General features: G+C 37.4%; 1 protein-coding gene across 2 annotated transcripts in view; it reads left to right on the forward strand.

The window, feature by feature from the left end:
• Positions 1-16,515, forward strand: part of RPRD1A (regulation of nuclear pre-mRNA domain containing 1A) — a 69,069-nt gene extending 52,554 nt beyond the window's left edge. The window contains exons 7-8 of one of the 2 annotated variants that reach the window (XM_012742117.2): positions 13,047-13,244; positions 15,738-16,515. In XM_012742117.2, the coding sequence (XP_012597571.1) occupies positions 13,047-13,196 (150 nt within the window). In that variant the 3' untranslated portion in view covers positions 13,197-13,244; positions 15,738-16,515. Of the gene's footprint in view, positions 1-13,046 lie in introns of both variants that reach the window. The other variant, XM_012742116.3, reaches the window with a different exon arrangement.
• Positions 16,516-16,752: the final 237 nt, after the last annotated feature.

A 16,752-nucleotide genomic window follows, 5' to 3' on the forward strand; every position in this document is an offset into this window, starting at 1 on the left:
TTTAAAAAAATAACATTTGCCATTGTTAATCTTGGAGTTGTTCATCAGATGATTATGTAATTCGTTTTAAAAATATATGTATGTCTTTATCTTGTTGAGCCAATGTTTGAGTCTGTAGAGTTTTTTTAAAAGTTGACTTTTGTCATTTCTTATTTTATCTTTCTTGGCTTTGTTTCTTCTGCAGATTTCTTAAGGATATATTTTAAGTTCTAGATAAAAATAAAAATATTTGTTGAAGAGATGAGGCCAGACACAGAGCCCTGTGGTTAGAATTTTTTCTTAGTTGACTTTGGTTTTAAATTAATAAACACTTGGAGAGGTAAGCTAATTTTGTGGTGAAGAATGGTGACTCTGGTACTGGATTGCCTAGGTTTCATTTCTGCTGTCACCACTTACTAGCTCAGTCTCATTAGGCAGAGCACTTGACCTCAGTTTCCTTGTCTGTAAATAGGGATAATAATTGTACCCACTTTATATGGTTATTATGGGATTTAAATGATTTAAGTGCTTAAAACTGTGCCCAACATACAATAAGTACCTCAGAAGTTTTAGTCCAAAATAAAAAAGACTTGGAGGTTTTCTACCTAGGATATGTCTATCATTTATTTAACCAGTGAAATTATGTAGTTTTATAGGGATATTCTTTTGAGTGTCAGATATCTGTAATATTTTAACATCTATACACAGTGGTCCTCCCAAATAGGCAGTGTTTGTTTGGCTAATTATAGTGTTAGTGTCTTAGTGATTGCAACTGGATTCCCAAGTTGTTTTAAACAATATAGTCAGTTATTTTCTGAGATTTTGGCTTATCTGAATTAAGCTTGCTTGTCTGCTATTTATGGATTCTATCTCTTCAAAAGTAGGTAACGTACTTGCTATTTACCCTTTTGGTAATTCTTTATGATTTCTTGGGAAGTAATTGTTTCAGAAGTCAAGTTGGTGCGAAGTGTTTTCTACTGCTCCTCTCACCCCTCCCCTCCATTATGGAATATGATTGATGAGGTCAGGAGACTTGGATTCAATTCAAGTGTTGTGTTCACCCTATTTCCTTGCCTGGTTTAGGTTTTCATTCTCTTGTAGAGAAAACAAAAGCAGACTAGACATTCTACCTTTGAATCTCTTTTTTGAGACAGAGTCTCACTTTGTTGCCTGGGCTAGAGTGCCGTGGCGTAAGCCTAGCTCACAGCAACCTCAAACTCCTGGGCTCAAGCGATCCTTCTCCCTCAGCCTCCCAAATAGCTAGGACTACAGGCATGCGCCACCATGCCCGGGTAATTTTTTCTATATATTTTTAGTTGGCCAATTAATTTCTATTTTTAGTAGAGATAGGGTCTTGCTGTTACATGTCTATTACATAAATGTAAAATGTAAAAGTACATATAATGCAGAGTTTGAATAGAACTGGTTGATGAAGATTGCCAAAAAAATAAGTATAGATGAAATTAGGGAATAGATATGTAGGAAATGAAGAAATTATATTTGCAACATAAGATATATGTAATGTATGTTAGATATGTGTTCTAAAAAGAGAAGGGATGCGGTGGGTGCCCCAGAAAAGGCAGTATTCATAGAAGGTGGAACACTGATAGGATTGACGAAAGAATTCAGACCCTGGTGTGTTGTCAAGGTGGAACATTTATACAAATGTTCTGTAGCAGAAGTGAGATATCTGGAAGCAGGAGGTTGGAGCAACAAACACATAGTGACTTAGGACACTGCAGTAGAAACATTCAGGAGAGCCAGCCCCTGTGCATCCCCTTTCTTTGGCCAGGTAACAGTGGTGAGGAGTTGGAGCTTGGAACAGAGGAAAAGGGCAATGTCTTCTCCAGGCTGATGAGGGCGAGGAGTGATGGAGATCATCTATACTTGTAAAGCCAGTTGCTAGGATAATCCATGGTGGATCTTGTCCATACAGTCTAGTTAAATAAAGATGATTGCACTATCTACCAAACATTTTTGGAAAGATAATACATAAGAGAGCAAGCTCAGGGGGAAAAAAAATTTGTCCTACAAAAGAGTTACTAGAAAAAGATTATAGTAATGAAAAGTAACTAGTGAAAATGCCTGAACACCTGGAGATTCTTCACCCCTCCCTCAAACCTCAGTTAGGATCTATCAGAAGATGGTGTCCTCACAGCTGTTTATCTGGTTAGCAAAGAAGAGTTTGGAAATTATAGGCAAGTAAGCAAGAAGTCAGTATAACCAACAGCGTCAAAGTCGTAATGGCTGTGAAATGAGAACAGATGAGAGTGGAACAGTGTAGCAAGTGAGATGCGTTGTGAGATTTTAGAAAACCAGAATTGTGCTGATGGAGTTTAAACTTAATGTAGTAATGTAGTGCTCTACTGTTGCACATAAAGCGTTAATTACTAAAAATATATATAAAAATAAATCATCTGAAATGTACCCCCATAATATTCTGAAATAAATCATACAAAATTTCAGTATGTCAAAATTTGTATACTTTGAGGACAGTTATTTTTTCCCCACAGATTTTTCTTTTTTTTTCTTATCTATCTATCTATCTATCTATCTATCTATCTATCTATCTATCTATCTATCTATCTATCTATCTATCTATCTATCTTTCTTGAGACAGAGTCTCACTTTGTTGCCCAGGCTAGAGTGAGTGCCGTGGCATCAGCCTAGCTCACAGCAACCTCAAACTCCTGGGCTCAAGCAATCCTTCTGCCTCAGCCTCCCAAGTAGCTGGGACTACAGGCATGCACCACCATGCCCGGCTAATTTTTTCTATATATATTAGTTGGCAAATTAATTTCTTTCTATTCATAGTAGAGACGGGGTTTAGTATATAGTGTATTAAAGTGAACATTCTGTGAAAGTTGGGGATGCCTTGTAGGTAATTCAAGAACTACTGAGAATTTCACAATATAGCTGTCAATGATGAAAGCGTTAAAGTGTTTCCCTTTAACAGTAGAACAGAGGATGAGTCAAGGGAACAAAAACTGAAAGTAAAGAAGAGAGAAAAAAGATGAAGAAAGGACTGAAGAAAAACTGGGAAGGAGAAAGAAGATAGAAAGGAACAAACAGTATAGCTTTATTCATGCTGGGCAGAATTTCTTGTGTCCCCATCCAGCAGCTGGTTGATCATATATGCCAGATGATCTTTTCCCTCAACTTTCTGTCTTAGAATTTTATCATTTGCAGGATGGAGTGGAGCCTCTCAGTGGCTAGTGCTAGTGAGCTAGAGAGGGTTCTAGGATGTCAGCTGGGGCTCAGCCTGCTAGATTTTATTCTGTCTGCACCCTAACATTGTTGCCTTGTTCTGGGTAATTGTTGAACACCGTTTCCCTCCATTTGAATTTCTATACTCATAATGGGGGAGGGAGCTTTTTTTTTTTAATCAGGAGATGCTGCCCTTGTAGCCTCCAATAACTTATTACAGTTTTGAGAGTCCCAGAATTCTTAGGCCTCTTGAACGAAACCTCCCAATATTGCATAAAGGAAACATTTCTATACACGATGTGGCTGAAAAATTACCACTGTCTTTATACCTAACCTGAAACCCTGCTGTTATACTTAAACTTCATTGTTTGTGAGAAAGTACTTTAAAATTTAGTTATAAGCTAATAATAGTTATTTTAGCCTTAACTCTGTGCCAAGGTATTGTTCTAAGTACTTTTCCTATTTTTTATTGACACCCTCACCTATATGAGGTAGGTACTATTATCGTGCCTATTAATATTTTATGAATGAGAACACTGAGGCACATAGCTGTTAACATATATCATGGGAAATTTGAGGAATACATTTAAATTCCATTTAAACAGCTCCTGGTAATATTTTTTTTTTTTGAGACAGAGTCTTGCTTTGTTGCCTGAGCTAGAGTGAGTGCCGTGGCATCAGTCTAGCTCACAGCAACCTCAAACTCCTGAGCTCAAGCAATCCTCCTGCCTCAGCCTCCCGAGTAGCTGGGACTACAGGCATGCGCAACCATGCCCAGCTAATTTTTTCTACATATATTAGTTGGCCAATTAATTTCTTTCTATTTATAGTAGAGACGGGGTCTTACTCTTGTTCAGGCTAGTTTCGAACTCCTGACCTTGAGCAATCTGCCTGCCTCGGCCTCCCAGAGAGCTAGGATTACAGGCGTGAGCCACCACGCCTGGCCCTGGTAATATTTTGATGTATTTCCTTTAGTTTTTGAAAAAAAAATCACAGATTAAAAATTTCATTGTAACCCCCCACTGCTAGATTTGACTGGCTTTAAAAAAAATAAAAAAATCATTGTAAACATACTTGTGAAAAAAACAGTTGTAGCCAGCCTGTATACAAATTTATATCCTACTTGGATGTCTATCTCGGTTAGTCAGTATGGAATATGGAGTACAGTAATGACCTGGGAATTGAAGGTTATGGATTATGGACTTACTATGTGAACTGGAACAAATCATGTACTACTACCAAGGCCATTCTTTCCTCATCTTCAAACTGTATTTCAAACATAATGAATTATAAGATCTGATCTAGTTCTAAAATTCAATGCCTTTGACTTTTTCCCTATTCCTTATGTAATAGTTGGGTACTTCTGAGTACTTTAGGAGTTTTTAATTTATTTATTTATTTATTTTATAATAATGGAACATATTATGTAGCAAATGAGGGGATTTACTATAGAGAATATTGGAAGTTATTTAAATAATAAAAGTCCTCACTGCCTAAGTCCAATTCCTTCAGTGCCCCATTGTAATTTATTGGTGGTATGGTATCATTGGAAAGTATACCATCTAAATATTTAACCCCTTCCAGTTTTTGAGGTAAGATTCGTGTTAGAGCTAGAATTTAATTGTTAATTTTGATATAATTGCACCTAAGAGGTTCAGCAAGAATGCGAACCTTTTAAGCAGTTATATCAATCAAAATTTTAAGGAGAGCCTTATGTCATTCAGAGTGATGTAATCTCATAAAATTGTCAGGCTTAACTTCCTAAAGCCAGAATTCTTTTTACAGCGTCCCTCAAATCTGATCTTGGTTAGGTCAGGTTATGGAGAATGCAACTGCTTTGGAACAACGTCTGTTATTCCATGCTTGAAACCTTTCTAAAATCTAGGCATCTTATCTAATTGAAGGACATATTCTTGGGAGTTTTGTAGGATTAATAAACAATACATTTTAAAATTGAGAGAGAATTCACATATAATGAGATTCAAATATTAAATAGGCAGCTAATTATTAGTAATTTTTGCTGTAGGATATATGTTTTAATTCTAATTTCTAAGGATATTTTAGTTATATGATTTGGAATACGGCAAATATGTTTAGTTTTCTTTGATTTGAAAATAGGGTATGTGTCTGACATGTCCATGAAACATTGGAAAGGCAGATATAGAAAAAAGAATGTGGAGGTTTTAATCTTCTTTGAGTTGGCAGTAGCTTTGAAAAAGGCACATATGCACACAAATTTGTTTACAACTTCATTTGATTTAGGGCTGCCTCTGAAACTTTTCCATGATTAATTCACCATGGGTTAACATGATTAAGATACATTATCTACTGGGAAATGTTCTTAACAAGTTAGACCATTGGTCCATAAACAGAGCAAATCGAATGGGGATCACTGTGAAATACTGCACTGCTTCCATCATACCCTTTCTTTGCCTAAAAAATTTTAGTATCAATTTCTACATTTAGATTTCCCCAAGCTAAGTGTATCAGTATAGTCAGGACCTGGCTTGGCATCACTTCATGGGAGAAAGCACTGATAGTCTGTAGTCACCATGGTGATGTAGCTAGTATAGTGTTAAGTTACGCTAATAAACTGGTGTTCAAAGCATAGGAATTATGTTCTGTTTCATCAAATGCTGGTTAAACCATAGCTGGATTTCTGTATTCAACTCTGGATTCCACATAAGTAGAATGAATTAACTTGCCTCAGTGTGTCCAGAGGGAGAAGGCTAGGATGGCAGAGGAAAAGGAAACAAAACTTGGAGAACAGTTGAGGGAACTAGGGAGATTGGAGTTGCGGATGAGTATAATTTAGTGACTGTCTTCAGATGCTTTGAAAGCTGTCATTGAAGAGAACTTGGGTTTACTTCCTAGGGCAGAACTAGGACCAGTGGATGTGTTAGAAGTGACAAACAAGACCATTCTTTCAGTTAAAACTGTTTAATGGGAAAGGGCTATTTAGTAAAATAGTGAATTTCAGTCTCTGGCATCTACATCTAAAGCAAACCTTAAATACAGCCTAACTCTTAGCCACATTAGGATAAAACCTCACACCACAGACCATACCTGTTTACCTCACTGTCGCCTGGCATCATGTTCAAGTTTCAATAAAATATTAGAAGACATGCTAAAAGGCAAGAAACAGTTTAAGGAGACAAAACAAGCATTAGAACCAGACTCATGTGTGACAAAAATTCTGGAATGATCAGGAATTTAAAATTATTGATTCATATGTTACGGGCTCTAGTGGAAAAAAGACACCGTGCAAGAACAGATGGATAATGTAAGTAGAGAGGGAGAAATGCTCAGAAAAAAATCCCAGCAAATGCTAGAAATAAAACACAAATGAAGGGTGCCAGTGATGGGCACCTTAATAGACTGGATACTGCCAAAGGAATGGGTGGGCTTTGAAGATAGATCAATTGAAACTTCCTGAACTGAAATGCTAAGTGAGAAAAGGATGGGAAAGAGGGCCGGGCGCTGTGGCTCACGCCTGTAATCCTAGCTCTTGGGAGGCCGAGGCGGGCGGATTGCTCAAGGTCAGGAGTTCGAAACCAGCCTGAGCAAGAGCGAGACCCCGTCTCTACTATAAATAGAAAGAAATTAATTGGCCAACTGATATATATATAAAAAATTAGCCGGGCATGGTGGCGCATGCCTGTAGTCCCAGCTACTCGGGAGGCTGAGGCAGAAGGATCACTGGAGCCCAGGAGTTTGAGGTTGCTGTGAGCTAGGCTGACGCCACGGCACTCACTCTAGCCTGGACAACAAAGCGAGACTCTGTCTCAAAAAAAAAAAAAAAAAGGATGGGAAAGAAATCCCCATAAACAATTCAAAAAAAGTTCCATAGAGGTGGTACGAGTAAAAAAAAAAAAAAAACAATTCAAAAAAAGGTGTAGCATATGTGGGCTTGGAATACCAGAAAGAGAATGAAGTAGAAGAAATGTTTGAAGTAGTAATGTCAAGAATTTCCAAAATTAGTGACAGATACCCCAAACCACTGATTCAAGAAACTCGGAGAACACCAAGCAGGATACCCAAAAGCCTACAATTTATACGTAGGCATATCATATTCAAAGGGCAGAAAACCTTGAAAGAATTCAGTGTGGGGTGGAATGCATTACCTATAGAAGATCAAAGATAAGAATTACAGTTGATGCCTCAGCAGAACCATGCAAGCAAGAAGAGAGTGAGGTGGAAAGTGTTGAAAGAAAAAACCCACCAATTTAGAATTCTGTATCCAATGAAATTACTCTTCAAAAGTGAGTTTGCTATTGTTGGAGGTAGTCAAAAAGAGGTTGAGTCACTAGGACAAGAGAAATGTTGGGTCCAATGATTGCCTAACTGCATTCTAGATATAAACAGCTCTGGAAGATGGTAGTAAATGTTCAGCAAAAGTGTATTTCAATGATTTTAAGGAATGTTGCAAACCAGATTCTACTCTTGGAGCTTTACTCTGCTGAGATATTGAGGTTGTGAGCAGGGCTGTAGCAAAGAACCCTATTACAAACACAAGCCCAGAAACTCTGGTTTTTGGCCTGCTTGTTAAACCTTGTGGAACAATGCTTCCCAGGACACGCAGTTTGAGAAGTGCCAGATTAGATGATACTTTTGACCCTGAGATAATGTGATTCTGTAGTAACTGGATAATACATACTAAGGGATTGAGGTGAAAAGGCCACACAAAATATAAAAGGTAACATGATTAAGTCAACTTCCTAATTTAAATAACAATATGTATAGAAAAACTGATTGTTATAGGTCAGTTCCTTAAATTCCTCCTATCTGCTTCAAGTTGCTTAATTAACAGAGGACTAACTAGTTACATGCTACGTATCAGCTCCTGGCTTACCCACCCCTCTACCCCCAAGGTCAAAACTGATAATTATGTCAGTAGGTTCAGCTTTCTTGGATGTGGGCACCATTGCTGGATGAACTAGCCTCCTTGCCGCCCCCTTTTCCCTTTTATCTTCTCTGTGTTGTTGCTGCTATTACTTGTTTAAGAAAATCCATTTCAAAGCCCATATGTCATTATTCATGAGAAAATAACTCCCACTACTAGAAATTTCAGAGATATTTTAATGACAGAGTTAGACTACCTGATGCAAGTCAGAGTTTGTTTCCTTACTGGATTTTGAGTTTTAGGGACATGACTAGTTGTTCTGTCACTGTGGTGATTTTATAGTTGACAAAAGGTAGCTTTTAGTTGGATAACATACTTCCTCAGAATACCCGTCCCTCAAATAATTTCAGGATGTGACGGGGAGGTTAGGGTAATGGTTAAGTATGAGGACTCTGCCAACAGATTGTCTAAGTTTGAGTCCCCTTTTGCCCCTGTCTGTTGACTTCAGGTGAAGTTTCTTAATCACTGGTTAATTGTGATTTAGTTTCATCATTTGTAATACATGGCTATTAATAATCTCTACCTGTGAAGATTAAATGGAATGCTTAGAACAATGGTTGGCATGTAATAAGCACATGAAAAACGTAGCTATTTGGTTAGGGTCACAGTGTGCTGGATGAAATCTTGGAATGTATAAGGCTTATTTATAATTATCTACCCTTATAAGTAAGCATTATTCGTTTTTCAAAACCCAGTTGATAGCCAGTTAGATATTGAGTTTCCTGCTGAAAACCGGATAAAACATCCTTTATTCATGTTTGTCAATAATCTAGAAGACTAATAAAACTTTACAGTCGTAGAATTGTTAAGAGAATGATAGTAAGCCCTGAAATGAACTAAAGGAAGTAAGACAGTTTGTTAGATGACATTCATTTACAGTAAAGTAATTCCCACTAATAGGTAAAACTCTTACACATGCAGTCAAGGAAGAAAAGACAGGTCCATCTGAGAGATATAACGTGAAAAGAAATGAGAAAGGATTTGATATGTTGGCTTTTATATTTAAAAAAATAATTTCAATTCTAAAATTAGATACCAAGCTAAGTTTGAGCATCTGTTTTCTAGAAGGTGAGGAATAGACTACTGAGATCTTTATCTGCTTTGCACTCTGTCCCCTGGAGAAGTTAACAGCTTGACCAATCTTCACAGTCTCAGAACCTCCCTGACATCATGGAATTTCTTGGCCTCATTTTAAAAAAAAAGTGTATGTTTTTATCGTGATCATACTCCAATTAATTTTTCCTATCCTAGCAAGGATCCCCAATTTCAGCACAAGCAAAAATGAAGTAAAAGTAAATTATGGTGGATTCTACAAAGGAGAACCAAAGCTTCTTAATAGTTATATTGGAGGCAACGGCTTAGGGAAGACTTGTATGTTAACTTCTTAAGAAAGCATAGGGCCAGGCGCGGTGGCTCACGCCTGTAATCCTAGCTCTCTGGGAGGCCGAAGCGGGCGGATTGCTCGAGGTCAGGAGTTCAAAACCAGCCTGAGCTAGGGCGAGAACCGTCTCTACTATAAATAGAAAGAAATTAATTGGCTAATTAATATATATAGAAAAAATTAGCTGGGTATGGTGGTGCATGCCTGTAGTCCCAGCTACTTGGGAGGCTGAGGATTTCTTGAGCCCAGGAGTTTGAGGTTGCTGTGAGCTAGGCTGACGCTATGGCACTCACTCTAGCCTGGGCAACAAAAGTGAGACTCTGTCTCAAAAAAAAAGGATAGGGACGTGATACTACAGACAAAGAAGACCACCTGAGAAATCGACTTTGCACCTTTTTCCTTTACAAAGTCTGCTGTTCTTTTTCTCAAAGGATGAGTAGGAAGCCATGAGGCTATAATACTGTAGATATGACCTTTGGAATTGGCTACAGCCTTTAATAGGCCATGAAAGATCCCATGTGGATGCAGTTGAAATTCTTCCAGTGTTTTTTTAAGGTCACAATGAATGACGCATATGGAAGAGAAGAGCAGAATTACTGGCAGCATCTACAAGAAAGAGGAAGCCATATCAATATTTTAAGTTCAGAAGTAGTCTAAATATTTTTTTAAAGCAACTGGAATTTTAGAACTATCTAGGTCAGCCCTAAAATGAATAAGAACTCCAAATTTGGTGAAATTTATTCTCTTCACTGTTTTTTCTGCAAGATGATCCTAATACTATCCTAGAATGATAACCACAGTTATATAGCACTTTATACTTTGAAAACTTTCACATTAACTTAAGTTTCACAGTCCTGTAAAACAGATATCCCTATTTTATAAGGGAAACACCTGAGACTTAGATAATGTTAGGGAGTCCTTGTTCAAGGTCACACAGGTGGTAGATTGAGGAAGCTAAACTTCCATCCAGATCTGACTTCATAGAGTGTTGACTGGGGGGACTTGTTAATACTCAGTGCTTTGGGGGACACTTCAAGAAATGTAAATACGTAGAAAATGTTTTTCCCTAATCATGGATATGAAAGTAGAAAACAATCCAGTAGTAGTTTCCGTTCAGAAATAACTTCAATAGTAGCATGTCATAGGCTAGAGCAGGAAAAATTTCTGTGACAGTGTTTGGTCTTAATGTAGGTCTTGAAAAATAAGATTTGGATACTTGATATGTACTCAGTATGAGCCGTAAAGAAGTCTGTAATGGTGGTTCAGATTTCAAGCTAGCTCTAACCCACTTGCAGTGTTCACAAGGCACATCACACCTCATAATTCACTAATGTTGAAGTATGGCGTATAAAGAAGGCTCCCGCCCTTGGGAAGACAAGACAGACATATGCACATGTTAGACAAAGTGCGGAGAGGTAGTTTCAGCTAGGAGCCTAGAGTGAGGATGGCAGGAACAAGAAAGGTTTCTAGGCAAAGTGAAAATGTATCTAGACTATAACATGTGGGTAAAATTTTGCCACCATGCATAGCCCACACTTAAGAAGTGGAAATCTGAAATGCTTTAGGTGAACCTTTTTCAAATACCAAATTACAGCTGGATGGTAGATATTTTGAGTTAGTTAAAGATAATTACTGGGGCATTCAGATAATGGATATGAATGATATTGTTCTCAAAGTATTGGATTATAGTTAAAGTACCCAAAGCATCTGTTGGGAAAGCCAGTATTTTTGTAAGAAAAAAGTTGGAAAGTTTCCAAATATATGCTTACTACTCTATCCTTGTTCACTTTTACTGCTTTTCCATAATCCTTCTTAATCCTGGGAACATTTCTGCATTCTGCTGTTAGGCCACTTCTTTTCCTTTGTGTATATCTGTGATTCTCAACCAGAAGAGGGAGGAGGGGAATGCTATCCTTTTGGTGGACACATTAGAATCCAAGTGATGTGGTGTGGTATGATGGATAGTTTAGAGAGTCAGTTTCAGTATGTATATATTTCTACTGAAACATACCACAATAAGTAAAGTTGGACAAAAATCTTCTTGGCTCATGCAGATGTGCTGACGAAAGAGTTGAGAAAGGAGGTTTAAAATGATTGAGAAACCCTACTGTGTATGTCTTTATCTAAACCTAATCGGTCCACATGCTTCTCATGGTTTTAGTTAAACTTTATTTGTTGATGGTAAAGCCTAAATCTTTATTTCTAGCTCAGAATGCTGGAATCTTATCTCCAAATGCCACCTAGAAATCCCATGGATAACTCAAACTTAACATACTTAAAACTGGACTCTATCCTTCTCCAAAGGAGTTTCTACCCTCCTCTTTGGTGTCTCAGATAACAGCACCTCCATCCACCGGCTCATCCAGCCTGAAAACTTGTAATTCTTCACATCAGAACCATAACCAATTCCTGCTGATTTTTCTTAGTAAACATTGCTACAGTCTTTTAAGGTATTATGTATATACAGTGTGATTTGTAGAGTACATTCCCCTATCCCTACTACTATTGGCGTGGTTCAGGCCCCAGTCCTTTCTTCCCTGGATAGTTGCAGTAAACTAGCTGAGTTTCTTTCTCAGATACTTCCTTTTCTGTACTATATCCAGGATGGTCCTCTTAGACCTTCTGGGTGAGCATATTTGGAAAGAAACCGAATCTCTACTTTGCACCATGCACTGTGGTAATTGTGAATTGCCATGAACATACCTATTTTACTGCTTGCTTCTCTGAGTTAAGAGACTGCATTAGGACTCTGGAACTGAGGGTGGGTACAATGGCAAGCTCTCTGAATGATACCCCATTCTAGGAGCTGAGCTCTGGATGAAGAGGATGGGCACAGCAGCCTAAGGTTGTCTTGACTTACTGCTTCTGCTGTGGCACCACCTTATGAGTTGGGGGTGAGAATTACCAGGGCCTTAGGATCCTCAGTGTGCCACACCCAAGGAAGAACTTCTCTTAGGGGCTGGGCAGAAGGGACCCCACCAAGGCTCTTAATTGCTCTAGACTAGGTCTTAGCTTCAGCACCAAATAGCTGGGGTCAGGATGAGAAATACTGCTGTTCTGCGCTTCCTGGGAACAAAGCCCTCCAAATAGGAATTGTGGGAAGAAGAATGCTGTGTTCTTGGCTGCATCTGTCTGGAGTGGAAACTGCCTTGCTGAGTTGGGAGGGTAGAGGGAGGGAGGAGTCTTGGCTCAGATACCACAAACTCTTGCCATTCTTACTGAGTTTTCATAGATTTTCTTACTAAATTTCAGTTTAAGGTTTATGAAAATAAATATAATATTTTTCTTGTCCAAACTCAAGAATACCTGAAAATCTTACATGCTGAGGTTAAGTATATTAATATGTTAGCCTTCTTTCTACAGGTGTGAAGCAACAGCTAAAGACTGGTTTTTTCATAATAGAGTTTACCTACTTATATACTTCCAAGGCCCCTCTTTTGATCCTAAAACTCACATGGGAATAGTCTTTGTTTATTTGGTGTTAACTGAGTATAGTATCGGATTTTATGTAGAGCATTATTAGCTAGCTAGCTCTTTCAACCCCCAAATGCTAATGAAAGTGGTTTGCTGTTACAGGAATACAAGCGCAAGTTAGCCAGAGTTTCCCTGGTGCGCAAAGAACTCAGGTCCCGGATCCAGAGCCTGCCAGACTTATCTCGATTGCCCAATGTCACTGGCAGCCACATGCACCTGCCCTTTGCGGGGGACATCTACAGTGAAGATTGATGACCAGTCTCTTTCCAAGTCCCAGGACTTTGCAAGAAATGGAGACAGGTTAGGTGGATAGTCCTGTAGCATTATTTTTGTATATTATTGGGAGAGTAAAACTTAAGAAACAAGTAATTTATAAAATTGTTTAAAATGTTGGTTTGTTTACTATTTTATTGATAAGTTAACATGACTTAGCTTAAACAAAGTGATGATCTCTGTGTAATAATAAGCTCACAAATAGTGATTATTTTCAAAAGATCTTTTTGTAAATTTTTTTGATCCAGGGCCTTGTGAGAAATTCCATGTTTCCATTTCTTCATGTATTTTCAGTTGTTTTTATTTTCTTTGGTAACTAATCATTGTATACTATGTAATTCCTATAGGGGAATAACTAATCAGGAGTTGGTTGAGACTTTATTATGGTATAGTTAGGACTTGATTATAAAAGGGACTAAATGTTCCAACATAATTTTCACCCTTCTTTCCAAACAAAATATCGATTCTGTGCCTCTCCATGCCTTTGATTCCTTATTCCCTAAAGGTCAGTAATTTAATTTAACACCAAACATGGATGTCAGTTTGAGGGTCAGATCAAAGCCTAGAGAACTTTTCTCCAATAGCACTGTAGGGATTCCATTCCAGCTGCCAGTATAGAATAAAAAGAATGTTAAATTCATTAAACTGTTTAGAAGTTTTTGAGTAGATTAATATGGAAATGCTAGGGAAATGTTATAAATTTTGACATTCTACCAAGAGGACAACCTTGGTTCTGGAACTGATTTCTATTTGTCAACATAGTTGATCCTTTTAACAAAAAGTCATCTATGGGATGAAAAGACACATGAAATAATGATACTTTTATTATTTCCTTAGCTATATAACTTTAAAAACAATAGTAGTTTTAGCTCTGGTAGCTCAAGAACACAATATTCATTAATGTTCAGTAAAGTAGCTTGGAACATTTTAAATGTTTCCTTAAGGTTTTTGAATGACTGCATATTTGGCAATTAAGCAGTGCTACATACACTACAGGGTAGATATGGTAAATTTTATATTTGTATATTTATAGTTACCAAAACAAATGTACTTTTACCTTTTATTTCTAACCCTGTGTGTTAGAGCAGTTGCATGCTCTCTTGCTTTCTTTTTAAATCACATTGTTAAGCTGTGGATTTGTATTCACTAATGACTTAAGATAAACATTTTTTTCATTCATTGCTTTACATATTAGACATTTTTCTTGTTGTAAGCAGATTCAAATTAGATAGTCAATAAAACATCTTTTAAGTCCCACAAGCCAATTATGTCTCACTATTCTGAATGGCTTCACTCTTGTTTCTTTCTCAATATTAGAGATTATAGTTAAAATGAATTAAATGTGGAAGAAGGCAAACATTTATTTTTAATAGCCAATAGTTCTGGAAACAGTGCTTTTGAATAGTTGAATAGGTGAACCTCTCTCTGAAATAGAGACACATATAAAGTAGTCCCTATCCATATATGGCTTATATTCCAAAGTTTTTTAGTCAACTTTTGGGACTTGGGGTGCGTTTTCTCACAGAAACAAATAGTTCGGTTCTCTAACATTACCACTGAAAGCTCACCTGGGAACCTAATCCACTTAACCATGAATGTACTTAACTTGTAATGTGGTTGACAGATTACTAATAACAGATCCTAACCAGCATTTGTAACAACACTCTCATAAGGAAATGGTGTGCAGCAGCAGTCAGACTCACACATGGGGTGTCTGCCTGTGCTGTGTACCTCTGTCCCTAGGTGTAGGAAATGGAAGAAAAAGATTCAGCAAAGGAGGGAGAGATAACAATTGTACAATTATAAAACCTGGTTATGTGTTAAGGAAGTATATCAAGTTAAGTTAGTTTTTATTGTTGTTGATGTAAAAGCAGAAACATGTGTGTTAACTTATTTTCAATATCTTGACCTTATTTATGATCTGCTAAAGTGGTGATTTATCCATTCAAAATATATATTTTTTCCCATTTAAAACTAATTTATAAACTATGTACTCCTGGGAAGATTTGAAATCTTTTAGAAGTTTGTTGCAATATTTTCACCATTTAGAACTGACTTCTGACTTAGATACTGATTTTAATACCAGTATCCTCTCTAAATATTTATGATAAAAATGCATTATTTTTTTAAAGAACTTGATGAGATTTGTGATAAGTGATAGTACTCAAGAACCTGACTCCCACCCCTTGACCGATCCTCCACAAACCTCAGTTGTTGGTTAAATGGTCTGGTTTAGAAGTTATGTCTTCAGCCTTATGATAGTTAACAATGGTAAGCCTTAGCAGTAAACAATCTTCCTTTCTAGAAGGAAGACTACTTTTTCTCAAGAATGGGGTTAGATGGGGGTACTATAATACCAAATTCTAAATCATGAGCATTTTCTCCATTGTGTACCTGAGGCAAATCATGCATCCTTTTGTGCAGTTTGGCCTGGCCCCTCAAGAGCAAAGCATGTCAGCACACTTGCAGTAGGGGTACTGTGGTTTGAATGGATACCATCACTCTTTTCTCCACAAACAGCGCAGAGAGCTGTCTGGAGTGGCAGTTTGAACAGATTCCCTGGTGCTCCCTCTGCTCCTTCCATCACTACAGTAAGTAAAAGGACCATGGTGGGGGGAACCCGGAGGCTGAGAAAATCAGCTGTGCTCAACAGCCAACCTCCCCCTCAAGGAAAACCATTCCAGATGCAGCTATTCTGGTACCTCTTCTCACATGCACTCTGAATTAGGGCTTTTCTATAAGAAATCCTTCAGAATCAGAAAAGGCTGGGATGACCTGGTCATCTTGATTTGCAGAATTAAAAGAACAAAACTAAGTTGTCAGTTGTTACTGCTGATGAGCAACTCATCTTTTAAAATATATTTATTGAACTGGTTCTGAGAAATCTATAGAGAGCAAAAACTCACAAGTACAAATTAACTAATTGGGAAAGTTAGAATATGCTTTCTGAATTTTCCACTCTAAAAATTTACATTATGTGAAATAACATAAGGCTACTAAACTGCTTTGTATTAAGAAATAGCTCCTAAAGATGTAGTCTTGTTTCATAGTTTTTGCACTATATCAAAGCTTAAAGTGTAAACCCAGTTCTTCTCTGTATAGAAAGGGAACATTGTGTTATTTAATGAATTTATTTATACAGAGCATTTGTTGCCAAATGTAATTCCAGCCATCCACACACAATTCTGTTCTGAGGTGGCAGTAGCACATGGGAAGATGAACTTTCCCTATTTACCCTTTTTTCTTTGGCTGTATCTGATAATAAGAGTTCTTAATAAAGTTTTATGTTCTTTTTGAATGTGTAGGTTATTTTTGTGAATCTCATTCATTGGGTATGGGGTGGAGAGGGGAAAGATTAATGGACTTGGAGGGAAGAAATTACTGAAAGTATTCAGTGACGTATGGTAAAGAAACCGCTGAAGGAGATTAGCCAGTAGTTCCCAAACTTGATTGAGCATCAGAATTACCTAGAGGGCATATTAAATATTTAAGCAATTCCAGGTAAGAATATAATAAAGTATGGGTTTTACAGTTC

The sequence above is a fragment of the Microcebus murinus genome, chromosome 17, assembly GCF_040939455.1.
Source record: "Microcebus murinus isolate Inina chromosome 17, M.murinus_Inina_mat1.0, whole genome shotgun sequence".
NCBI lineage: Eukaryota > Metazoa > Chordata > Mammalia > Primates > Cheirogaleidae > Microcebus > Microcebus murinus.